This window comes from Tupaia chinensis, unplaced genomic scaffold (genome assembly GCF_000334495.1).
Source record: "Tupaia chinensis unplaced genomic scaffold, TupChi_1.0 Scaffold000414_1, whole genome shotgun sequence".
NCBI lineage: Eukaryota > Metazoa > Chordata > Mammalia > Scandentia > Tupaiidae > Tupaia > Tupaia belangeri.
Genome location: NW_006159919.1, coordinates 1,608,224 through 1,635,869, shown reverse-complemented (window position 1 = coordinate 1,635,869; position 27,646 = coordinate 1,608,224). Strand labels below are relative to the sequence as shown.

The 27,646-nt window shown below is 41.4% G+C and overlaps 1 protein-coding gene across 2 annotated transcripts in view; it reads right to left on the bottom strand.

Annotated features, from left to right (window-relative positions):
- KCTD1 (potassium channel tetramerization domain containing 1) overlaps nt 1-27,646 on the bottom strand; it is a 250,816-nt gene that overhangs the window by 64,580 nt on the left and 158,590 nt on the right. For both annotated transcript variants that reach the window (XM_006154530.3, XM_006154531.3), the window contains exon 2: nt 8,122-8,300. In XM_006154530.3, the coding sequence (XP_006154592.1) occupies nt 8,122-8,300 (179 nt within the window). The remainder of the gene's footprint in view (nt 1-8,121; nt 8,301-27,646) is intronic.

Genomic DNA, 27,646 nt, shown 5'->3' with positions numbered 1-27,646 from the left:
CCCTGCTCAGCCCCACCTTCAGTACACATTCCTCTGGGAAATTTAAAAAAAAAAAAAAAAAAAAGATATCCAACGATGGGCCAGGTAACACAACTGGACTCACATGGGACCCAAATGCCCTGAATTTGTATCCTGCCCCTCCCCACCCCTGCCCAGCATACCAGCTGCACATGCTCGCCTGAGATTCGGACAGACTGACACTGAGGGGAATCACAGCGAGAACACCCTTTTGGGGGTGCTTCTTGGTCTGTCCTCCCTCATAGAAAAATAAATAAACTTAAAACAGAAAAGACGCCCACTGTTATGCCTTAGTCACTGCTCTGCCATCAGAGGCACTAGCAGAGGGGGCCAACCCAGAGGTGTGTAGGTGACAGGGTGGCCTTCGCTGTCATAAATGAAGAATGACCGGTGATACTGAAGCATCAAAATCTGTTCTAAATCTAAACTAGGTGCACATTAGGTTTGTCTTGAAAATTTAGATGAATAAAAATGTTTCTTGAAAAAAAAAACACACATAGAAATAAAAAACATTATGATTAGACTTAACATAGGGAACAACATTCCCAAAGTAGGCCTATTTATTCTGTGTGCTATTTTTTTTGCTTTTTTCTTAAGTTTGCTAACTTATTCCATGAGAGGATACACATGCTCATGCACACACACACACACACACACACACACACACACATCTTGAGAAAGGAGGGGACCCCCAGTAGGGTCTTTATGCTATGATCCTGTCCTCAGTCTCAGCCATCCAGAATCACAGCATTTACATACATCCCTAGAGTGCTCAGGGAGACACTGGGACTTGAACCCAGGACCTTCCCTTACAGCTTCGGGATTGCAGAGTGTTGCATTACTGCTGTGTCATTGCAGCAGGCCCCTCTGTGTTATTTTTCTTAATAACACTTACTACTTACTGAGATATTACCTATCAATTGTTTCTTGTCTGCTCTCCTCCCTCTTCATTGGAAGTCACAAGAGAACAAGGACCTTCATTAGTCACTGTTCTCCTTGGCAGATGGGGAACACACAATGGATGAATGAATGAAAGGACATGACAGAGAAAACCACAGGCACTGTATGGCTGTTTTAAAACAGTTTCACTCTGAGACAAAACTTTATGAGTTAGACTGCATTAAAAATGAAGCCTAATTTGTTAGTTCTAGTGGTAAAACAAGTTGGCTGAATCCACCAGTAGTGCAGTGTAAGTTGCCAAAGGACTACGTTTTCAGCACTAAGCAGAAAACCCAGTTTCGTTATTTAAATAATGTCTTTTGAAACCAACCACTTCATTTACTCCTTGCCTATGTGACTAAGGAGCAATTTTGGAAAAGCAATATTGTAAGATGAAAAGAAGAGACAGAAAAGAGGAAAATTTCCCCTATTACCCTGAAGAAACTTTCCATTTTTCATTTGCCAGGTGCTTTTTCTTCCTTTTAAGTTCTTATGTAAACAAACTTTCTTTTTTTATAGACTGACCAATCTTTACCAATTAAAACTAATCGTTTTACCCATTTTCTTAGCAGCAGCTCTCGCTTACTATTTGTGCTAAGACTAGACAACTACGGTTGATTTTTATTCATCTATAAATCCCCACTAACCTCTGCTATAATTTTTTTAAGGTATAGCCATTAAGTTATAAAATGTATGGAACTTAAGAGCAGATTATAATAAAAAGTTTTTTATTCAATGCCAGGCAATATTTAATTTTGAAAGTTAGTTCAGTGAACTGCTCACCAAATTAGATATATTTATTTTGGGATTTTAAAAAAGGTTATTATTTTTTTATCTCTCCCATGAACGAGAGAGTCAGAGATACAGAGAGATAGCATTCCCAACGAGGTACTGATGCCATGTGCCACACCAGCTCTAGCCGGTCCCAAATCATGGGCACACAATTGCCTTGTGTGTTCAGTGAGGTCTGACGTGAACTTGGAACCTTTCCACACAAGCTGGCTTCCCAGAGTGTCATGATTTACCGCTGCACCAATGTTTGGCCCCCTGGCATTCTGGTTGAGATCCTGGCACATGGGCATGATGATGATGCTTTACCCACGTGTAGGAAGAATTTATGTTACAACTGGTACTGTGATGTCATAAAATGCAACACAGAGTTCCCAGTTCTAATACAGGATTATCAAAAAACTCCCTAAGCTGGTAGACAACTACACGGAAATCCAAATGGTAGAGTTTAATTATCCTCAGACTACATGAACCAATCCCTTGCACTCATCTGATTTCCTTTTGGTGTAGCTCCACATAAACAATCCTGCAATGGCGAACACATCTGAGAGTGACGCACACCAAAAGCCGGATGACTGCTGGCAGGGCATGCATGCTTGGCATCTCCATCCTGATACTCTCAATACACACACCCCTTGGGTGGCCATGGGTGTCGACTGCAAGACTGAAAGTACAGTCTTTTGAGTTTTGCAACTCCCTACATATGCCAGTGTGCTTAGTAATTCTGTGCTATTTAGGAGAGACCAATTTAGCATAATCTACTTATGTGGGAGTTAACTCATGTACTGGGTTTAAAATATACAAAAGCTTTGTCAAGCCATCAGATCGGATGGCTCAGGGGATTGGCACATGAGATCTTGTCTCTCACCTCGAGGTCACTGGCTGACAGTCAACTCTTTTTAGCTAAGACCCCTGCTTTATTACCACTCGATTTGCTCAGTTAATTAGCAGTATCAACCCACTTCCTGGTTTTAAAAAGTCCATATAGAAAAACCATCAACACAGCTGCTATTAAGATTTTTTTAAAATAGATCATAAGGATGGAAGAGACCTAATTTTGAACTCATATCTGTGTCTTCTTTTAAAGCAGTCATAGAATATACTTTTAATATTATACATGTGACTAAAGAGGTATTTCTGCACTATGTCTTAAAGTGGCCGTGTAATTTGGTATATAACAACCTTAACAACTTATGGCAAATTATTTAGATACCTGGATCTTATACTACCAATGATGTTAATAAAGGGTGTTGTGAATTTTTTAATCCAATATAAATAGGAGGGCTCAGGGTAGAGGTACCAGTGGAGGTCCATGTCCTATATGTCTAACTTACAAGCTATGAATTAACCTAACTATTATGCCTGGCTCTTTTTTCAAACAAGGTCTCACTATGTTGCCCTGATCAGCCTTGAGCTCATGATCTTCCCGCCTCAGCCTCTTGAGTAGTTGGGACCACAGACACACTACCACACCGAACTTCCAGGCCAGACTAGGAACTGAATCTGGGCCTTGCATGTGATCCCAGAATGGGAGCACAATATCTTAGCATATGTCATACCAGTTGGGCCTTCTTGACTAAAAAACAAAACAAAACAAAAAACAACAAACTTATATAAAATTATCCCAGATCTGAATGGGGTATTTTTCTCAGGGGTTACAATTCAAAATAGTAATCATAACTGGAGATTCTTAGGATCCTCTTAAAGGGATCAGTGTTTACAACCAAGATTTTGTAGATTAGCCTTCGTCTTGTAAACACCTCCAAAGAGTTGTTTTGTGTCTTACACAAACATTGGTGAAGACAGAGGACATCACTGATGTACACTGATGTTCAGTTAGTTGGAAAACTTCAGTCCCTTCAGTTGAAAAAACACCTGATGATGGAAGTGAATAATGATATGAGTGATTAAGTTTTTCTGAGACATACAAGTCGACTTGCTTTCTGAATCATTATCAGGGCTCATCAGCTGGAAAAAAGAAAAGCACACGGCATGCACAGCAGAACCACTGGTAATCTTGGTAATTAAAGAAATAAAAATCAAAGATTTTCTTTTTGGTGAAATGCAAAAAGAACATGTTATTGTGTGTGTGTGTGTGTGTGTGTGTGTGTGTGTGTGTTAAGCATAAATTATGAAATGTTCATTGAAGTACAGGCCAATAGTCTCTTGGAGGGACCATATATTTTGGTGGTGTTGGTCAAAGCCAGGTGGTGAAAATCAGGCTTTCTCAGGAAAATTGCAGAGGTTCGTGGGGAGGGCCTGGCATGACTTGAAAATGCTTCCCAGGGGACTCTCATGTTTAACTATGCAGTCCACCATTTTCTGGGGACAAACACCCTAAGAATGTCCCCACTTTCTGGGGACAAACATTCTAAGGGTGCTCTTTAGCCAAGAGAGTATTAAATAGACTAGAGAAAGAATAATAAAACCATCTATAATATTTCAAAATGGAGTAGAGGTTGTTTGCAAGACCTCTGAAATTGTACTAAGCTATTACATCTTTTGTTTTTCTATTAAGGTTTTTGTCATAGAGCATGTGCACTTGCCAGAAACTGTGAGAGGAGAAAGTAGGAAATCATCCCCAGGGAGAATGGCCATACCACAATCCTTTCTCCTCCATTCTCCTCCTGGGATTCGGGGCACTCATGCACATGTGCCCAGTGTGAGTTTCAAGCTGCCAGGTGTGGGACTTGAACTATGTGGGAGTCATGTGGGAGTCTAGCACCTTAACCATCATGCCACCTACCGGCCCAAGATATTACATCTTTTAAAGTTACTTCTTACCTACAAAGTAGTACTTTAAACTATAAGTGTTTCCTTGAAATCCTAAAAAAAAAAAAAAAAAAAAAAAAAAAAAAAAAAAAAGCCCTCCTCTCCTCTGGCTATACCAAGGAAGAGGCAGGTGAGACGGAAAACGGAGGCTCCAAACGGTAAGGCATGGAATTGTGCCATAGGGTGAGAAAGTTTTGCACCCTAGAATCAAGAGCACTAGAATTGGAGATTTTTGGAATTCCATAGTCATAGGCAAGCTAATCTCCTAGGGATTATCACGAAAGGGTTAATAACATGCAAGAGATTTTACCAGACATTGTAAGGAATACCTGACACTTGTGAGAAAAGCATGAAGAAAAATTTCAGTACAAATCCCATTAAATTGGCTATTGCTCTGAAACAATTACTTACAAAAAACCCCAAGAGGGAACAAAACAATGCGCAGTGGTCAATTCAACATCTAAGCCAGCGTCATCTGACCTGTGCCATATGCTTTAGGTATAAGCAACACAAACAGAAGTTACTTGCTAAGGCTTGTTTCAAAGAGTCTTGACATATTCTTAAAGATATCTCCAAAGGACAAGGACCAACTTGGAGCTTGTGACAGGTGGAGGTATTTAAGATAAAGGGAAAAAGGTACAGGCAAGGAGTCCCTAGGGACTGTAGTAATCTGGGTAAGAATCCAGGAATAAGTGTTCCCATCGTCTAGGAAAGGAAGGAAAGGGACAGAGTTGGGATTTGGAAGGCAGTTTGAAAAGAAACAATTGCTGGGTTTGTCAGAAGATTAAGTGGAAAGGCAATACTACGTATTGGACACAGGGCCACAGTGAGCTTTCCATAATCACATTTAATCCTCCCAATAACCTTGCAAAAATACATATTTATACATATTTTACTAAACAGAAGATGAGAATTCGAAATTGGGCCTGTCCATAGTCAAACAACAGTTAGGTAAATGGCACAGTCAGCATTCAAACCAAGAACTAATGAATCACAAATTATTTTTGGTGGTGTTCCTGTGATCCTGTGGCACTCAGATGACAGGAAGCACAGGGCAGGACTAGGAAAGGAAGATGAACAATTCTGTCTTTTCTAATTACATTGGTAAAAGAGAAATTCGGTTTGTGATGTGTCATTTGGGGGGAGGGGTAGGTTTAATTAGATTATTTTATAAAAACCATCTGCTCACCATGTAGCACTTCTAATCGAAACAAAAAGGGAGACAATATATAATTTTTTGTTTCCTACTAGCTACATTTAAAAAGTAAAAAGAAACAAATAAACTTTTAATAGTGTAGTTTATTTAACTTAACATATCATTCCAACATAAAAACAGCATGAAAAATATTTAGATATTTTACATTTTTTCCCTCTGATACTATTTAAAATTCAGTGTAAATTTCACACCTAGAGGACATCTTAATCAGGACTGGCTAGGGTTAAAGTGCTCAGTAGCTACAAGTGGTTGCTGACTAACACAGGAGACAGTGCCGGTACAGAGAGCCATGACACCTGTGACATTCGATGCATGTGTCGGGATGAGGATAATAAGGGATTCTTCTTGTGGTACAAGGGGAGAAAACTTTTGACAGATGGGAAAAATGGAAAGTTCTCTGTTGAATTAATAAATATTACAAAAATGTTTTTAAAAAGAAAGCTTTCTTTTATAAGCAGGCACGACATCACACTTATGGAGTAGCATCTATGTTCCTAGAATAGTACCATGCATTTTTGTCTTTAAGTGTATCTTATCATTTCTCCCTTCATTTTGCAAATAGAACTAGAAAACCTTTATTTAACAACTTAGGGAAAATAACCAAGAGGGTTCTTAGAAATACCTATTATGTTAAGGGACTGAGGAAGAATCTCCAATGAGACACTACTGAAAATGGGAAATGATTTGAGATCCAGAAGCTAAAGAAATGGAGCTCTAATTCCCAATCTGCTACCAGCAGGCCAAGTAACATCAGGGAGCTCCACTAAGGCCCAAATCCCAGGAGATCATTAGTCAGTGGAAAGAGGCCCACGCCATTGCAATAAACACTAGAAGGAAATCTACGGCTTAAGTCCTAGACAAACTTTTTTTTTTTTAAAGGTTTTTGTCATAGGATATGTGCACTCACCAGAAAGAGAAACAGACAATGAAAGCAAAAATGAGAAATCACCCCCCCACACACCCCCAGAAATCATTCCCCCAGGGAGGATGGCCATGCTACAATCCCTTCTCTGCCATTCTCCTCTTGGGGTTTTGGGCATGCATGCATATGGGCCTGGTGTGATTTTTCAAGCTGTCAGGTCCAGGACTTGAACCACCGTAGGACATGTGGGAATTCAGTGCCTTAAGCACCATACCACCTGCTGGCCCCAGAACAATGGTATTATGAACTTCCCTACTGTACCAGAGTTTAAAAAAGCAAACTGAAGCAAAACTAGTTAATTTTGCTGCAGTTGAAGAGTGTTTTGTTTTTAGTTTGCTATAGGGCATGTGTGTTTACCAAAGAGAGACACTGAGAGAGAGAGAGAGAGAGAGAGAGAGAGAACGAGAAAGCACTTCCTAGGGTAATGGCCACGTTGCAATCCCTTCTCCTCCATTCTCCTCTTGGGGTTTTGGGCATGTACATATATGCACTCAACCTGCACAGTTAGCCTCATGGTCTCCAGTGCCTTAACCACCACACCACCAGTTGGCCTGTATCTGTCACATTTTAAGACTTAAAAAAAATACAAATGGTGCCCTTTTCAAGCTCAAGCATTGTTTCCATTTTCTCTGAGCAGAAATAAGCAGATAAATGCCCTTTTCCCTGACATTAGTCCACATGAGCTCATGCCTCCTCTCCTACCCTATTGTCTAGTTGGGGAAGATAAATCTCCTCAGAAGATCTGGGCATAGCCTCCAAATCTGGGGCAGAGCTAGGAGTTGTCTCAAGGTGCAAAGGAAATGACTTCTTTGGACCTTTTAAACTGGTTAATAGGGGTATGGGAGGGGCTGGCTATAAATAAAAATGTATACTGCCTATTTGTAACCTACTCCCCTCTTCATACAATTTATATATTCACTCATCTGCCTTGAGCTGTCTCATAAGTTCCATGCCTATCTCCCCCCTTTTTAAAAATAATCCTATCTTGGCTTTCTGGACTTTTGCATACTATTCTAAACATAATGTTTCACTGATAAGAGTCTCGTTTAGTATTATTTTTTTCTAGTTCACAAGCTGATGGACCAAGTGGTCCTCTATAAAGTTATGAGAACTTATAGGAAAGTGTATTTTAGGAGAAGACAGAAGGAAGGGAGGCAGGGAATCAACATCCTTTTGGTACTACATTGAGAATAATGAAGATCTTTGTAGAGACAGATATCATAATAGAACTCCATTCTCAGGCGACAGTTTCACATGTTTCGACAAAGCTGTGGGTCAAATCCTGACTTGCAGAAGATGCACAGCCATGTCCAAAACAGCCTCTGCAGCAGGGTGGCCCTCATGGTGCTTTCACATCCTAACTCCAGCCTTGGCAAGGCCACACTGCTATGCTGGTCAAAGGAAAAATAGTTAGGTCATCAAACACAAGCACTTCTGAGTGTGACTGTTGAGTTTTTCAGATTACCTTGATTCAGGGTATTTGGTGAGGGTAGCCAGGCTGCTGGTGTACATGTGGCCGCCCACATCAATGTGGACAGGCGCATTGGATTTTGTGAGTTGTGCTGGAGTAGGAATGCCTTGGTTGTTCAGTGGAGATGCAGGGGATCTAGTGATCAGAGGTCTTGACATATTGGGCCGACTGTCCTACAGAGAGATAAGCAAGTTTAGACATTCTTTCTCTTTTCAGTGGAAAGGAAATACATATATCATAAAGAATAAACCATGACTAGCATTGATAGGCACTTGGTAATAAAATCTGGAAACCAGCAAGTTCTTGCTTTTGTTATAATGACTATTACAACAACGCATCCTGTAACAAAGAAAAGGAAAAACTTCACACACTCGGAATTGAGGAGCGGAACGAAAATTCATTGCAAATAATTCTGACACCGACGAAGACTTATTATATTGTGAATCCTCACATTTAACAACTGGTAAATGGCACAAGGAGACATCCGACTCACTCCAAGTGAAAAGATAATCAACACTTAAAACTAAACACATCTAAATAAAATATGTGTGATTTACCCTTCTCTTTGAAAGCTTCCTCATTCTTATGCAGTTGAGTAAATATGGACCTTAGGCTGTTATGATCTACGAAATGCTTTCTTACATTTCTAGTTTCTGAATCAGGAAAAGGAGGGCATAACTGGTCTAGCCATCAGCACACATACTTACAGCAACCTTGCAAAGAGTCACCGCAAGTTTATCGGTCAACAGCGTAAGAAAAACAAACAGAAAAGGTCTGTATTCTACCTACCTACCCTATTCCCTACAAGACTGAGTCTGGGGAGGCTTTGAAAAGAATATACCCTCAAGTGATAAACATGTGCTTGTGAGCCATGAGCAGGCTGTTCTGAATGCCTGACTTCCTGAAGAAATCAAGTCCCCGAGGTGGAACTGAGACAGATGTTGATGCAGCAGTGTGCAGTCACACAAGCAAAGGTGTAACGTGAGCAAACCGATGAGAATGGGGTATCACATGGCAGCAAAAACACGTTTAAGAAAAGGCACTCTTGAGAGAATAAAATACTACCTCCTTTCCATGGATACAATATAAATATTTCAAACACTCTCCAAACATGGTTGATTGCTTTTAAAGTAGAGCCCAAATCACAGACAAGTAAAGTCAGGCCCTTGGAACTCAATAAAGAGGTCCCATACTTAGAGTGTATGAGGGAGGAATAAGCTCAAATGGTATGTACGTGTGAATTCTGGAAGACTAATGAATACTCTCAGATTTATAATTTAGCCAGATTGTTTTCAAACATGCAATGTGTGGCGAAGCCAGTGATAAGGCATATTAAAGGGATTTTGAAAAATGCCTTTGATGAAGATCACAAAGGGGAAGTCATCTCATTTTGCGCATAAAACACAGCATGATAAAATAAAAATTTGCAAAACATCATAGATTTTATGATCTGGAACAGCTTTAGGAGTTACCTGGGGCACAACTATTAGACTACTTAGCATTAACCACATGTCCAAGCAAGACTGCATATGCACATACTTTCTGAAACGCAATGCCTACCATGGATGAGGTAGTGATCGGGCCTTTACACAAAATGTTTACCATCTGTGTCGTGTTTGTCTACATGTGAATTAAACAGAGTCATACAAAAAAGGCTCATACCTTAGTTCTTAAATTGAATGGTGGGCTCAAGGATGTTCACTATGTTGTTCTTTATACATTCCTTCATCTTTTTAACAATGCAAGATAGATATTGAAAAACACAAAAGGTTTTTATAACATTAAAGAAAATTAATTAAAAGAGTATTGGGCCCAGCACAGTGGCCCATGCTACTAAGTCGCTGTGCTCCACAGGCTGGGACTGCACAGGAGGCCCAGATATGATTCCCAGACCAAGGGACTGCACGGGAGGCCCAGATATGATTCCCAGACCAATCTAAAGGCCAAGCACAGTGGCATGTGTCCCGGAGACTCGGGAGGCTGAGGCAAGATGATCCTGAGCTTGAGACTGGCCTGGGCAACACAGCAAGACCCTGTCTGGAAAGGAAAGGAAAGGAAAGGAAAGGAAAGGAAAGGAAAGGGGTATTGGGTAAGGGCGGTGGGGGGGTGAGGGGTGGGGGGGAAGAGACCTAAAAACCAAAAACGCAGTTAGTAGGAAATATAAAATGCTTAAGGCTCAGAAATAGTAAAAGTCACATTTTAAAATGTGGATGATAAAAAGTGATAAAAAATACATTTTTTTCTCTAAAATGCAATCATACAACCTCCACTTTTAAGAGATATATCCTATCTGACTTCCTTTGAGAAAATGATTTCCTGGCTATAGACATACACACACACACACACACACACACACACACACACACACCCTCTCACACCCTCTTCCCCGTGACGATTCAGCCATCATAGCACTGCAGAGTCTATAATAGTTTTTCAATTGGACACATTCTATATCCTGCCCGAGGGTGCTCAGGCGAAAATGAACAGATTTGCAGGGTTAATATTGTCGTTAGACTGTGACCTCATTCAGCACAGCTTTAACACTGCGAGGTCTATAGAGAAAGAGAAAAAAAATGAAAGCATAACTGATCCGTTGAAGGATTCCAGATTTCTCCGAATATATACTATTCACATTGTACGTCATAAATGTGTGGATATTGCTAAATTTAAAACTAAACCAGTGTTTTCTTCAGCTGGGGGTGTGGTAACCCTTAAGAGCAAGGATTAGAGCTGATCTTTGGTGAGCCCACTGGGCTCTTCTCCTAGGCTCTCTCCACAACCTTCCTGCTGTCCCTGTTCTGTATGTGTCCCCTCAGTTATGATCATGCCTCAGGCATTAACTGATAGAAGTAACACAGACAAGGTTTCCACTCGGCACGTTCTGCATTGGTACAGACCGAAAGAACTTTTGACAATCCACAGGCTGGAGTTGGGGGAGGCCAGTCAGAGCTGAGAGGTCTTGGTGCTCATAATGAAAACTGGAGCTGCCCATATCTATTCCATCACCTCTAGGAACTTCACCTAACATAATCAGAACAACCCTCTTCCTTGCTGGGGACTGGAGCTAACACGTTCTCATCTATATGTGGACAGTGAAGTCGTGGATGGAATGCTTGGACCCACAGCTAAGGATGCATCCTTACTGCTAAGGATGAAGCCAATGCCCAGAGTGGCACAGTTGGGAGCTGGCTCTCACTGACATTGTGCAGACCTGAAACAACCAGCTCCTAGCTCTAGAACTCCAGTGACAGAAAGAATTGTTTTTGTTTTCTTTAAATGATTGTTAAGGTTTATTTATTTCCTTTGAAAAAGTGGAGGTAGAGGGAACCAGCAGTTAGCGTAATGGCTATGTCGCTGGACTCCCACATAGTCGACCGTGGTTCGCGTCCCGGACCTGGTTGCTTAGAACTCACCCGCCGGGTGCGTGTGCGTGCGTGCCCAAGATCCCGGGAGGAGAATGGAGGAGAAGGGATTGCAGCGTGACCATCCCCCCTGGGGGAGGGGGGGATTTCTCGCTTTCTGCCTCTATGTCTCTCTCTGCCTGGCGAGCGCACGCGCCCTATAGTGACAACCTCTCAAAAAAAAAAAATAAAAGAAAAATAAAAGTGAAGGTAGAGAGAAAAATGAGAGAGAGAAGCAACTCGACTGGGCCTTCATACTGCAATCTTCCCCCAAGCCCTGCGGTCAGCCAGAACCATGGTGGACCACTGGCGGCTCCCGTGTTTTTATGGCAAACCTGGAACATGGACCCAGAGCCTTTCTATATGGTCTCCAGCATTGAACTGCAGTGCCCCCATTGCCTATGCCGCCATGGCTGGTTCTAAATTTTTTATTTTTAAAGCTGGTTTGAATCAGGATTTCTGTCACCAGTCTCTTCCTGCTACATGGCTGTCTCCTTGTGGGGTCACTTAGCTTGGTGAGATTCGGCCTGTGATGACCAGAACAGCTGCCCGCTGAGAGCAGCAGCAGAAGTTTCTATGCTTCTGCTCAACTTCCCCCCAACCCCATCTTTCTCTTTAAGCACTCTCCCACCCTCATCTTAGCTTGTAAGTGCCTTCTGCCATTACTTCTGAAGAAGGGAAACCATGAACTCTGACCACAAAGAGTGCAAAGGACCTGGATGTACCATTGCCGTGACTGAAGAAACAGCTCAGAGCTCGGCTGCACGTTCTGAACACTGGCCAGAAAGCTGTCTCTGCTAACTCGCACCTGGAACTGACTCCTCACCTAGGGGAAAGGAACCCTTCCCTAACAGCAAGCTCCTCAGTTAGTGCCCCTTCCTTGTGTAGGACTTCGTTTCTTCCTTCCGCTGTTTATGAACATCTCCTAAGTGTCGGGCACCATCCCAGTGGTGGAAGAACAGCAAACAAGACACACTGGTCCTTGGCCTCACCAGGCTTCTTGTTCAGATGGAGAGAGAGAAAGACCGCAAAACAACTCACCACAGTTGTACGCCACATAATGACATTTTGGTTCACAGCAGACAGCATAGATGATGGTGCTCCTGTAAGGTTATCATGGAGCTGGAAAATAGCTTCTACCTAGTGCTGTTGTGGCTGTCCTAAAGTCATGCATTTGTGGGAATGCGGGTGTAAACAAGCCTGTTGCACAGCCAGTTGTATGAAAGTATAGCACACACAATTATGTACGGTTCAGAATGCGTGATCAGGAGAATAAACGACTATGTATGTCACTGCGTGTGTATTTACTACGCTATACGTCTTGGCATTAGAAGTACCCTTCCTACTTATTAAAATAAGGTTTACTGTAAACAGCATGCTGCATTATGCCAGCACCAGTCTCAGACGTTACGTGTTTACCGTAACTTGTAACTGTGTGTGTTTTTTTTCTTGTGCTGGATTTAATCTTGTGTTGTTTAGCTCATCATGGCCCTTCTAGTGGGACAGGAAGTGGAGATGGAAGACAGTGATGTTGATGACCCTGGCCTGGGCAGGACTAGGCCAATGTTTTTGTTTTTAACAATGACCCAAAAAAAGTGCAAAAAAAATTTTTTTATAGAATTAGGATATAAAGAAAAAATATTTTTGTACAGCTGTATAGTATATTTGTGATTCACACTAAGTGTTATTACAAAAGTGAAAAAAATTTTTTTAAATGAGAAATTTACAAAGTAAAATAGTTACAGGATCAGCAGATGGCGAAGTGACTACATCGCTGGACTCCCATAGTCAACCATGGTTTGAGTTCCAGATCCAGTGGGTTGAAACTCATGCCAGATGCATAAGCGTGCATGCTGAGAGGAGAATAGAGGAGAAAGGATTGCAGCGTGGCCATCCCCCCTGAGGGTGATTTCTCTCTTTCTCTCTCTCTCTCTCTGTCTCTGGTGAGCACATGCACCCTATAGCAAAAAATCTGTCCAAAAAACAAAAGTTACAGTAAGCTAGGGTTAATTTATTATTGAAGAAATGTGTAGTGTACAGTGTGTGGAGCCTATGCCGTGTATAGGTATCCTAGGCCTTTGCTTTCACTTGCCACTAACTGACTGACCCAGAGCAACTTCCAGTTCTGTAAGTTTCATTCGTGGTGAGTGCCCTATCCATGGGCAACATTTTTGATCTTTCATACTGCATTTTATCATTACTTCCCTATGTTTAGAGATGTTTAAATGTACAAATGCCACTGTTTAACAGTTGTGTAAGTATTCATTGGGACCATGCTGCACAGGTTTGCAGCCTACGAGCAACAGGCTCCACCACACAGCCTCAGTGTGTAGGAGGCTATACCACCTAGGTCTGTATAAGTGCATTACATGATGTTCACACACGAAATCATCTAATGACACATTTCTCAGGAACACATTCCTGTCATTAAATGATGCACAACTGTATTCTTAAGGCAGGGGTAGGCCAGGTTACCATGGCAGCTTAATGAAAGGACTACTTACTCCAACCTTGGGGGCTGGGAGGAAGGATGAGAAAGATCCCTGAAGACAGTCTAAACTGAGATCTAAAGGATGAGGTGTTAATAAATGCTGGACAATAGAAAGGGGGTTCCAGGCAGTATTGCCAAAGCCCTGACATGGGAGAATGCATGGTACATTCTAGAAATGAAAAGTTCAGTGAGTATGAGAATTCAACCACTTATTTTTTTTCTCCAAGGTGGAGGAATAATGCAGAAAGCAGAAGCTTATTTGCTGAAGGTCTGAGAATCACATAATTAAATGTTAATTTACAATGAAATAATAAATTCAACCCACCATAATACCCTTGTCTGGCAAAGAGGAAGAGAATGGGGCAGGAAGTTACTTGTCGGCTTTCAAAACAGTGCTATCCAAGAGAACTTTCTGGAAATGATCTCTAGCTGCACTATTGACTATGGTAGCCACCAGCCACATGTGGCTTCTTGACCATTTGACATGTGATAAGTGTGACAAAGGAACTGAGTTTTCAATTTATCTTAATTTATAAATGAAAAATAATTTATTTATTTTAAATATTTTTTTCTTTATTCATGACAGAGCACACCTATGTAAGAATGACAAAGAGAGAGGAGAGCACTCCTCCACAGAGTTTGGTCATGCTGAGATTCCCCCCCTCCCCTCAGTTCTCCAGGACTCTGGATCTTGGGACTTGCATGTGTGCCCAGCATGTTTTGGGCAGACGGGCTGAGGATTTGAACCACTGCCATCATATGGGATCCAGCTTGTCCTGAGCAGTACATTATTGTTAATTCAGACAGTTCCCTGTGGCTAGTGACTATCATACAGAACAGTGTAATAAACTTTGCTTATGTTTGTCTTAATATTTGAAAGCCCAAATCATGGCAAACACTTCATGTTGGAGAAGCAGGGACATTTTAGAATTGACCACAAATGCCTTATGACCCACAACACATTCATTTCTTTCTCCCTTTCTAACAGTGTTTTGCCTTTCCTTCCTAACACTGAAAAAAAAAAAAAGAAAAGAAAAAAGAAAAGGGTGCTCTTCCATGGATTTTATAGAGCATTGAAAAAAAGGTACCAGACACAAATGTGCATAGGCTGTGTGAGTCCACTTACATGAAGAGACAGACACAGGCAAAGCAAGGCTGTGAAGACAAAGATCAGAACATGGGCCACTGTGAGGGGTGGCTGACTGGCAGGGGAAGAAGGGGCATCTCAAGAGTTTAGGAAGTCCTGCACCTTGGGACCAGGAGTTGGCGTAATGGCTATGTCGCTGGACTCCCATGTCATCGACCGCGGTTCGAGTCCCAGACCCAGTGACTTAAACTCACGCGCGGCGTGTGTGTGTGTGTGTGGGTGTGTGTGTGTGTGCCAAAGCTCCCAAGAGGAGAATGGAGAAGGGATTGTGGTGTGCCATACCCCTTGGGGGGTGAATTCTTGCTTTCTATCATTCTGTCTCTCTCTGTCTTTCTGGGGAATGCACATACGCCCTATAGCAAAAATCTCTCTCTCTCAAAAAAAAAAAAAAAAAAAAAGAAGTCTTGCACCTGGGCCTGGGTGGCAACACAAGTGCATATACATATGTGCTTAAGATTTATTCATTTTCACTCTAAGCTCTACTTAAATAAAGAGAAAATATTGAGTCGTATAAAAAAGTCACAATGCATTTTTGCATAGAAGAACATTCCATGACTTTTCTGATGATCCAATAAAACAAAAATCATCTTTTTTTTTAAAAAAAAAACCCTCTTCCAACCGCCACACTGTACTGTTCCAATATGTGCTTAAATTTCTGAGGACTACTGCTAGTTTTCAAAGCTGAGAGGGTTCTTATTCTTTCCCTTCATAGAATTCACCAAATTTGACTAAAATACTCTAACATGAAACAGCCCTCTGGAATTTTATTTCTAATTCTTTCTTTTCCCATATCTATCCTGGACAGCTTTTTCAGCCATGTTGATCAGTTTATCTTTAAAATTTCCCATCTCCCAGCTGCCTCTCCTTCGTAGCTTCTTTGTAGCTTAATCATCGATCTCACCTCCCCAACAGAGCGGCAATGATTTTTTTGGAAGCAGGATCCTTCGAGGGATTTTACTTCAGGCATCTTTCAAAAGAAGCTAATGAAAAATTTGCCTCCTAAATCTAACTTAGCTGCATGCTGTTCAAACAGGAGCCCTGGGGCCACTGCCTTGAACAAATGAGCCGAAGTTTAAACTGAAAGTTTTAATGACTTTATTTGTTAAGAACGTATGCCCTTGTCTTATGTCAAGGTTCACAATCAAGTTGGACTGTATTAGCTCTTTGACTGGGGAAAGAAATGGGCTTCTTAGTGATACCTCCGGAAAAGCAGGTCAGTAGTAAAATATGTCTATTATTTGATATTTTCATTTATAACATTCAATAGAGCCATGAAAGAATTGAATGTGGACGTTAACTTTTCCACAAATTGCAACTTGAATACGTGTACTTATTTCTCTCTGTCTCACACGCGCACACACACACACACACACACACACACACACATCTATATTGAATAGTGTGCCTGAAGGAGAGAGTCTTCTGTTATATGAGAGTCTGACAATCATTTAATAATCATTATAATGGCTTATAAACGGTACTCCAAGTGTCTTAGACAAGGACCCAACTTCCCAGAATGGAAATCTGTGATTGTCTTGGGAGTTTATTTCAGGAATGACCAAATCCTACTGGACTCTCAATAATGGTTCTTAGAGAAAACCATCACTTAGGCCAGCTAGTGGTTTGGTGGTAAGGCAGCTGGATCCCTCTCTGCAAACTATGTGGCTCGGGTCACAGACCGGCAGCTTGAGAAACACACTGATGTGCATGTATAAGTGTCCAAAATCCCAAGAGGTGAATGGAGAAGGGACTATGGCATGGCCATCCCTTCTGGGGTGATTTCTCAGTCTCCCCAACTCCTCTCTCTTCCCTCTCTCTCTCCAGTGAGCACACACACCTTATAGAAGATTTCAAAAAGAAAAACATCTCTTTACTGGTCATAGATACTTAATAGTATAGTCAGATTTGCAGCTGTACTATCAATGTATTTTGAAAGTAGCATCATTTGTTCCTTCATTCATTCAGTACTATTTATTGGGCACCTGTCACATGCCAAGCTCTTTGGTCTCTATTAACTCTAAATAACAGAATGAGCCTGGAGAGAAAAAAAATATATATTTCTTGGATAATCTTACAATTAAAAAAAAAAAAAAGCCCCAGGGTGCTTCAAAATTGGAAAGTACTTTATATATAATTTATTTAGAGGACAGTTTCTGTCAATCTCAGCCATTTGGAAGATGGCAAAGAATTAGAACAAAAAGTCTACTGACATCCAAATTTGATTTCAAGCCTTCCATTCACTTCATTTATAGGTGCTCTCTTCAAATTCTTAGAGCCTACTTACACTCACACGTTGTAAGAAGCTGGTTATTGGGTTTCCAGCTTAGAGGACAGGAGCTAATTACCAAAGCCATTCAAAATTAAGTTATCCAAAACCAAACCTCAGACTAACTTAAACTGGGAATATATAATATATTTCAGAAAGATTTTCATCCAAAAAGAGTAAAGAAATGCTAGGTGTATACATGATGCTCACTGGGGAGGCTGGTGGGAAGACTGCAGAGTGAGATCCTGTTAAGGTTGTCTGTCTGTTTCTCTCAGTAAGCAAATAGATAACTTTTTTTAAACTTAAAGAAAAAAATATACTGCAATATTTCTAGGGTTTGGCCATAGGCTGTGTGTGCTCACCAGAGAGAGACAGAGAAAGGGAAAGTGAGAAATCACCATCCATTGGGGATGACCACACCACAGTCTCTTCTCCTCCCATTCTCTTCTTGGGATTTTGGGCATTGCATGCACACATGCCCGGTGTGATTCTCAAGCTGTTGGCTCCAGAACTTGAACCATGGTCAACCATGTGGGAGTCTTGTGCCTTAACTACCATGCTACCTGCTGGCCCCAAGAAAAACGCTTTTTATGGCAAGACAATTTTCAAAAATTCATATAGCTGAGTCACATACACATATACATATACATATACATATACATATACACCCTAAGGGTGTAGGCAATAGAGCCCTATTTTGCTGTAATCTGAAGATGTAGTTTGAGTTCAGCTTCACCTTTTGTGTGATCTTGGAGAAGTTACCAAACCTAGCTGACTCCAGCTTCCTCATGTCTAAGATGCAGATACATCTTCCTAAGCTATGGAGAGAGAAAGACAGCAGTAGAGGAGATCGTGTTTGTGAAGATCTGTAACAGTGTATGGCAAAGGGAAGAACAAAGTTGAATTCTTTGCTTCTGCACAAGGGAAAATAAATCTGACAAACCAGTAAGCCAGATGTAGAGAGGAGCCTTTCATGGCTCTAGTGAGAAGTACCCAGGCAAGGTCCCTGACAAAGACAGTGTTTGACACTGATATAATAAAGTGCTACAGTGTAGGATGGAGATAAATGGAGAAAATCAGACAGAGATAACAAGAGGCTACATGTGTACTTTGGACGGAGTGTATGAAAGGAAGTAGAGAATAAAATCACCATACGGTCATTAAATAAGATGGCACTTGAGCTGCATTGATTTTTCCGTTCAGATAAGAATTTTAATTTGAGGACCAGCAGTTAGTGTAATGGCTATGTCACTGGACTCCCATGTAGCCGACCGCAGTTCAAGTCCTAGACCTGGTGGCTTAAACTCATGCCAAGCGTGTGTGTGCGTGCATGCCCAAGATCCCGAGAGGAGAATGGAGAAGAGATTGCGGCATGGCCATCCCTCCTGGGGGGTGATTTCTTGCTTTCTGTCTCTCTGTCTCTCTCTTTCTGGCGAGTGCACGCACCCTATAGCAAAAACCTCTCCAAAAAAAAAAAAAAGGAATTTTAATTTCATGGAATAAAAATAAATAATAAAATAAAATGCCTAGCACCTGTGTTAAATTAATCTGCGAGGCTTTCCTACTCTTAAGTAGTAAAATGCTACTCTTCTTCCTATGGGCCCGGGTAGGGTCACTTCTGTTTTCCTATTCTAGTGCAGTCTCTCAGCCAAATAGACAGCAAATGCCCACAATATGCCTGTTTCTCCCTTCTCTTTCCAGTTTCTTTCTTTCTTTCTTTCTTTCTTTCTTTCTTTCCAGTTTATTTATTTATTTATCCATGAGTGAGGGAGACAGAATAACAGAGAGACAAAGACAGCATCCCCAACAGCCCATCACAATATATGCCCAGCCTCGGGCAGACCTGGATCCTGGGGGTCCTTAGGCCCGCCCCATGCAATTAGGTCAATGGTCCAAACCCGAGTCAGCCTCATAGGGTTAACATTTTACCAGCACGTCACCATCTGGTCTCTGGCTTTTGTTTGTTAGTTTGTTTTTATTTTTATAATGAAATATAAAAATCTGAGAAGATTCCTTATTAGATAACCAAGCTGGAGCCATAAATAGAACAATTATTCATCAACATTTCTTTTCCTTATTTCAAAAGAAATGAACGTCCTAAAAAGAACATTTTGTGGCCACCCAGTGGCATAGTGGCTATAGTGGCTGGATTCCATGTGGCCAATTGTACGGTTAAGTCCTGAACCTGATGACTGAAAAGACAGGCCAGGCATGTGTGTACCCAAAATCCTGAGAGAAGAATGGAGGAGAAGCGATTGTGGCACGGCTATCCCCCAGGGGATTGGAGGGGTGCTTTCTCGCTTTCCCTCTCTTTTTGTCTCAGTCTCCAGTGAGCACACACACCCTATAGCAAAATTGCAGAAAACAAAGTAAAATAAAAAGTACATTTTGATAGAATTTTGCTGTTTATTACAAATAAATTAATTCTTAGTTTTGTTTTGTTTTTGTTTTTTAAGGTTTTTGCCATAGGGCTCATGTGCTCACTGGAGAGGAGAAAGACAGAGACAGTGAGAAGGAAAGTGAGAAATCATCCCCCAAAGGGAATGGCCATGCCACAGTCACTTCTCCATTTTTCTCTTGAGACTTTGGGCACACATGCACATGTGCCTGGCATGATTTTCAAAGCACTAGGTCTGGAACTTGAACCATGGTTGGTCATGTGGGAGTCCCATGCTGTAACCACTATACTACCTGTTGGCTATATTAATTCTTAGATTTAAAATTAGATTTTTTAGGTATATTAAATGTACTTAAAATACTACAGAGTATTTTAAAATATATACTACAGATCAACTCTGAATATTATTAATGAAAAAAATTAATGTAGCATTAAAGTAACAAAGCAGGTTCAGTAATAACAGTTTTATAGGGAAAGGCCATTTTTGCAAAAACATGTGTACATGCAACGAGTATTAGTAGAGGCTGGGTACAGGACTGGATGATGATGTTACAGGCAAGTTTTTGTTAGTGGTTTTATTCTTTTATGCTATACAGAGCTGAACATTTACTTGTGAAATTTAAAAAAATGCCATCTAAAACCGGGAACAAAACAGCACTATATTGCCCAATTGAATCAATTAGTTCATATTCTTGGCATACTGTTGTATTTTACCTTCATAATAGGGATTTTCTGACTTTTTAAAAAAAGACTGAAAGAAGAAACACAAAAATGGAACTAAACTTGGGGATAATGCTTCCTTTCCCTTTTTTATCCTTGCCAGGCAGGAAATGTGTGGAACAGAAAATTAAATGGGCCTCAGGTCATGGTAAGCTCATATTCAGCTGACACAGAAGTCTGCTTTGATCTTGAAAGAAAGGGGCAGGAGCCTACAGTTTCTACACTCTTGGGGCCTCTCTGGTCATCGGCTCCCTCTTCCAGGGCCCTCATTCCAGTTCTAAAACTCAGGGTGGAACAATGAAAGCTATCCCTGTCCACCTCGCGCATTTCCAGAAGCTGGTGTTCTGAATGATCTTGGAAGGAAGATGCGAAGGCAGCAAAGCCTGGCAATGAAACAGTGTCTAACACTTGCAGAGAGCCTTCCAGCCTGAAATCAGAAACCTCTGCACAATGTCAAGTATTATCGCCATTTCACAGAGAAGGAAGTTGACTCTGAGGTCAAGTGGCACAGACTATAATTATCTAGTAATGAATTTACTGTGATATTTTACACGCTGGTCATTGTGTACCAAGATAAGGTTGCCACTCTCTTGTTACTAAGCTTTATGGGCTCTGGCTTTCCCAGGAAAAGGGGTAGATTTACCTTGTATATCTTAGCCACATTCTTTCACCTGGTCTGTTTGGAGATAAACACTACTAGCTGGGAGGCTAGATGGATGGAGGCAGCTGGCCTAGAAGTAGATACTTCCCTCTATTGTAGATGCTTCAGTTCTCCTTCCCTACCACCGAGAACTGGCATTTTATTCATAGCCTCCCTCCCCCAACTCCTAGCTGAGCCCAGCGCCTTAACCACTATGTCACCTGTTGGCCCCCACATCTGCTGTTAAAGAAAATAAACTCACTGACTTCTTGAATGTGGTCATGAAATAATCCCTTGTCTTGCAGTATCAAAAGTTAAATGTGTTCCTTCTAACCTTAACTGAGTCTCTGAGAACTTCATTAGATTCTTAGAAGTTCACCGGTATGGCTGTCTTTGTATTATAAATAAGGGACCAGCAGATGACATAGCGGTTACATAGCTGGACTCCCACAAGGCCGGCCAGAGTCTTGAACCCAGAAACTTGAAACTCACGCCAGGAGTATGTGTGTGTGTGCCCTGAATTCCAAGAGGAGAATGGAGAAGGGATTGTGACATGGCCACCCCCCCAGGGTGTGGTTTCTTACTTTCGTCTCTCTGGCAAGAGCATGCACCCTATAGCAAAAATCTCTCTAAAATAAATAAGTAAATGAATAAATAAATAAAATACTAGGATAACAGGTTTAAAAATATATGGCTCACACTATTTATATAATAGAGCATTCATAAAAAGTTAATTTGCTGATTTATTTATTCATTTAGAAAATGTTGACTGGCTACTCAACTAGAGCCAAGCTGGGGCACTGTGGAAATGAATTCCCCGGGGAATTGATAGTACTGAGGACTGGCCATATGGCTGGGAATTCCTGACAAGAGACCTCCATATAAATGGGACATTTTAAAATCAAGTTATGCTTTCCATGCTCTGAGAACTACTTCTGGATATTCTTAAGAGAATCATTTCAGAGACCAACAATAGAGTGCAGGACAGCAAAAAATGCACCTCTCTTGGTTTTACGAATCCAAGCATATTGTTAAATTAGGGTGTACCTATGTTCAGCACTTCCACATTACAAGGATCATACTTCTAACTTTTGACCCAATTACTTTTTTAAAGTTTATTTATTGTATTTATGATAGAGAAAATGTACATTGGAGAGAGAATCACCCTTGATGGGATCTCGATGTACAAGGAGAATCACCCTTGATGGGATCTCGATGTGCCACACTCACTTCCCCAGCTCTCCGGCTCCTTCAGGATCTGGGGCAGGCCCACATCTGGCATGTTTTCAGGCTTGTCTGGGAACCCAAACCTGCTGTCGGCTACGTGCCTTCCAGCACTGCAGTTCAGGTGGGTACTAACTGGTTAGGGCAGTTGGTTGGGCCAAGACCTAATTACCTTTTAAAAAGAGAACTAGTAGCCCAGCCATTGTGGCACAGCAATAATGCAAGTGCCCTGCAAGGCTAGAAGCCATGGCACTGAGGCTTTGACGTGAAAACACACCAGGTAAGTGGTGCACATGTATCCAAGATCCCGAAGGGCTAGCAGGCTGGGGAAGGGGACTGCCATGTGATCAGACTCTCCCTCTCTCTTATGTATGCACAAAAACGCACATACACACTCAAAGGGAAACTAGCTGTGGTACTTCCAATGACATTGACGTCAGTTGAAGATCCTCAACTCAGAAATGTTTTCTTAAGGATGTGGCAAAGTAGAGACCCAAGTCGCAGTCTGAACATGTCACCAATAGGTTGTGTGGCCTTGGAAAATTATCTATCTCTGGCTTCAGTTTTCCTATTTATAATATATGCAGCTGGACCAGATGATCTATAATGCGCTCTCCAGTTCTTAAGTTTTACTATATTATGATTTAAGAAAATATAATGCCAAGTGATTCAAATATCTTTAAAAAGTTAGCATTTGGGGAGGTCAGAACTGGAATTTAATATTTCTTTGAAAGAAAGGAGAACTGGCCATGAGATGAAAGGCATTCCACAAGTATGAGTGCAAAAGAAGCCAATCCAGAGGATTTCTTAACAATAATACCATTTTCTCCAACTGGGAAGATTAAATTTTCATCACGATGGCTTTTTATTTGCCCTCAATGGCAGGAGGAAAAAAACAAGAAAACATGGTTTTTAATGAGTAAATGCCTACTTTGGAAATATTTTTTACTCGGTATCATTTTAATGCAGTATATTTAATTTATTTACATCTTGCATTATTCTAAAATATTAGTGAAGTATAAAGCAGCTTATTTGACATTCCCCTACAGAACAGAGAAAATTTGTTTTAGTGATAAAAAGTGATGTTAATTTTTAAAAATAAAATTAAGATTCTCTTATAGGCAGAACCAGTATCATCTTTTCTAAATGACATATGGGGATAATAATAAAAGAAAGAGAGAGAGAGAGGGAGAAAGAAAAAACAGAAGGGGCATTTGAGGAAAATATTATCAACATTTACACCCTAGAACCAATGAGTCATGTGTGCTATTGATGGGCATACCCGAGGCCTAGTGGTTTGCCAAAAACACTTCTGGGTGACACCTGGCATTTGCTAGGATGTTTATCCTTACAAGACATAGGTTGATTGTCTTTGGACTGTTTGGTCATGCTGGTTCTCCATTAAATTAGTCTCACATAGAGCTGCTAAAGACTACTGTACTGGATAGATGTGGTGATGATTGGGCTCCTCTGACTCTACTCCTTATGACATGGCCAACGCAGGGTCCATCAGCAGCCACTGGTTATGCCAGAAGGCCCACCAGTGCCAGCTGCTAGCCTGGGTTTACTCACTGCTAGGCTAGGTATTAGCACAGGAGATTTGTTTTCAGGATATTCTGGAGAGGACAGTGAAACTCCCTGCTTAGGAGCAGATGGGTGAGAAGATAGCACTGAAAGCACAGATTAGAAAGAAAGCATTCAAATGAGCTATTCTTTACCATTTTCACACTGTAAAGGAGACATCTGTGTTCTTGGAGACGTATCTTAAAATAAATACCAACAAGAGTAAAAAAACAAGCCAACTTTTGAAAGATCAACCTGATTGGGGAGAAAAGTTTGCTATAAAAATGGAAATGGGGAAAAAAAAGTATATCTTATATTTACATAGTGTCTTATGCATATAAAGTAGTTACCTATGAAAACTCAGATCTCCAAAGACTTCATGAACTATCCTAACTCTTAAGTCTTTAAAAAAGATCCAGAGTGATGGTATAATGGTTATGTCGCGGGAGTCCCACATAGTTGACTCTGGTTCGAATCATGGACTTGGCGACTTAAAACTCACACCAGGCGAATGTGTGTGAGTGCCCAAAATCCCAAGGGGAGACTGGAGGAGAAGGGACTGCGGCCTGGCCATCCCCCGGGTTGGTGTGGGTGGATGATTTCTGGTTTCTGTTTCTCCAGTTAGCTCACATGCCCTATAGCAAAAATCTCTCAGAATAAAAGGGTCCAGAGTGGGAGGAAGCCAAAGCTGATACAAAGGAGGAACACTGAGGCAGTGATACTTAGGTTAGTTGCCCAAACTAACTAACTAACCAAAAAGTTAGTTTGAGGTAAAGTTAGAAGGAAAGTAGTCCAGGTTCTAAGCTTGCACCTCTTATCTTAAATGTGCAGGCCCATCTGGAGCAATTTGGGGGTCTGATCCCCACCGGGCTTGGAGCAGACTTGGAAAAAGCCCTTTCCTTTGCCTTTGGCACTGCACTAAACAGTCCCACTCAAGGAGACAAAGTGTGCACAAAATTTCTTTGGTATTCTTACGAGTCCCCGGTTAATTTTATTTGAAGGGCATTTAAGCACAAGACACACTATATATGATGCCAATGCAATAGGACAGGGTGGGTGAATGCAATTTTATCGGAGGAGAAAAGAGAGCGGGGTTACAGAAGCAGGAAAGCCACAGAGCAGCCCAAGTAAAGAAGTCACCAGGAAATGAGAAGGAAAAAGGGGCCAGAAGTGAGAAATGGACAGTGATATAGAAATGGACATGAGAAGAGAAAATGATGGACAGAAAAATATAGGAGAGATAAGAAAGAGACAGGAAGAAAGGTACATGTGTTAGGAGAGAAGAGATCAGACAGATTTACAGCCTCGTTTTCCCAACTACCTGACTACTTCTGTGTCCAGGAGGTCAGTGCCTAATGCCCATTTGATTGGGTGTAGATCCTCCTGTTTATTTCATAGTAGGATCTTCCTTGATCCCTCTGCAGTGGGCTCCTTTGATGTGTAGTCATGAAGTCTGGGAGACAGGTTTAAAGGGTTTACTAGGTTTTGCATTTGCTATGATCATCCTGCTAACAAATCTGAACGATCCTGCTACGTATTGTTTCCTTCTGAAGATCATGAGGCTGAAGCTAATTTTTAGAGAACCATGCCCATTCTGGGCCCTGATAGAAAGTTTGCCAATGAATGAGCACACAGATAAATGGTTATAACAAGGAGAATGGAAGATCACAGGCCTCCATGGAAAGCCTACAGATAGAATCAGGATGAAATCAAGGGGGGTAAGTACGACCCAATTATTTTTACTACCAACTTCCCACAGTCCTTTCATAAATACTTTTTTATTTTTGCACACAGTAGAAAATGATAAACAGTATGATGATGATAAAGCAAGTCTATAAGTCTCAATAATCCAGGAATCTGATCTCTTTCCAGTAAATGACCTCAGTGTTTTGCCCCTTAGGGCAACTACCCTCAAATACTTTTTCATTTGTTACCTCCCCATCCTACCCATCAAATTAAAGAAAAGAAAAAATAAACCCCACAATTCCAAGGAGTTGCTAGGCACACATGTCAACTAAAGAAAAGTTAAACACTAATGAGGTGATAGGGATTTTATGGGAATAGAGTAAACACATAGAACTTCCCTTCCCAAGACAAAAGCATCAGTACTGTCACACAGCACAGAAAAAGTCCCACACTATAAGGATCTAAGCAGCCTATGCTTGCTGAGGGATACCTGGGTTTATAGGCCCAGGGAGAAGCAGGAGGTTAGGTGTGTTGCTTTCACTGTGTTTTTAAAAAATGGCAAAGGGGCTGATCCCATGGCCTGTTGGTTAAACCAGCTAGATCCCAGATGGCCAACCATGTAGTTTGAGAACCAGACTCAGTAGCTTGAGAAACATGCCAGGTGTTATGTGGGTGCATGCCCAGAATCCCCAAACGAAGAAGGGATGGAGGAGACAGGATTGCAGTGTGACCTTTCCCCGTGAGAGTGTGTTCTTCTCTCTGTGTCCCTCTAGCAAAAAAAAAAAAAAAAAAAAGACAAAAGCAGTCAAACAGCTCTGTGGGGTCGACTATGAATCATTACAGCTCTGAGAGAGTGAGCCAGAGTGGGGCTGGACAGAACAAGAGAGTCAAACTGCCCTCCCAGCGCCCCACTCAGGGAAAAGCATTTTCACAGATGACATGAGGTACTCAGAACCATCCCTGAAAATCATCCAGATGATGCTCCGTGGGGACGAGAATGGGGGTTTGCTCACTCTGCTTCGCAGCTGGAGTGCAGAGCCTGCCCTCTAGTAGGCACCAAATAAATACTTGCTCTATACCTTAGTAGGAAATTCCAGAAGGGAATTTAAAAGGTGGGTGCAGCATAGCTGCCCATTTTTCAGCCTCCTTCACATAGACTTCTTTTTCTTCTAACAATCACATGAAATATTAGGAACCACTTCCGTACAGAGAATAGAAGCAGAGAGGAAAGAAAAAACTAACCTGGGGCTATCAGGCAGGAAGCTTCCAGTAACGAATACAGCAACACAACGGTACATTATTTAAACAAGGATATGAGAAATGTTGTGAATAACTGTGCTGGACATTCATTTTAAAACAGATAAATAACATTTTAAGACAAAGTACAGTAATTTATGGTGTAACTTGTGAATTGACAGCCACTCTAAACTCTAGTTGGAAAAATATTACAAACACACTTGTCATGGTATACAGAAGACTGGGAGGGAAGGTGCTTGAAGGCATGACGCCAGGGCCAACTGCTGGGCAACCCTCTTTCACCACCTGTCTGCTGTATGATTTAATGGCCTTGTGCCTCAATTTCCCCATATTTAATTTTTTTTTTTTTAAGACATCTTCTCATCAGATTCTCCTGCCTAAGCTTCTCAGCTAGGATTACAGGCAAGCACCACCAGGCCAGGTTCTTTTTCAGACAGGGTCTCACTGGGATTCCTGGGCTAGCCTTGGGCCAGCCTTGAGCTTATAAGTCTCCTGCCTCAACCTCTCTGAATCACAAGATAGATAGAATCTTGTGATTCAGAGAGGTGAAGAGAGGTGCGAAAGGGGCAGTGTGACTCCCTGGACTGCAGGCACATGCCCTTCAGGTTGGACTGGGAATTAAAACCAGCCTCCCATGTGGGCCCAGCCTGTGAGCACAGGGTCTGATAGAATATACTCCCTTTCTAGATTTCTTAACAACGATGAGCAGAAATGAGACTCTGGTTA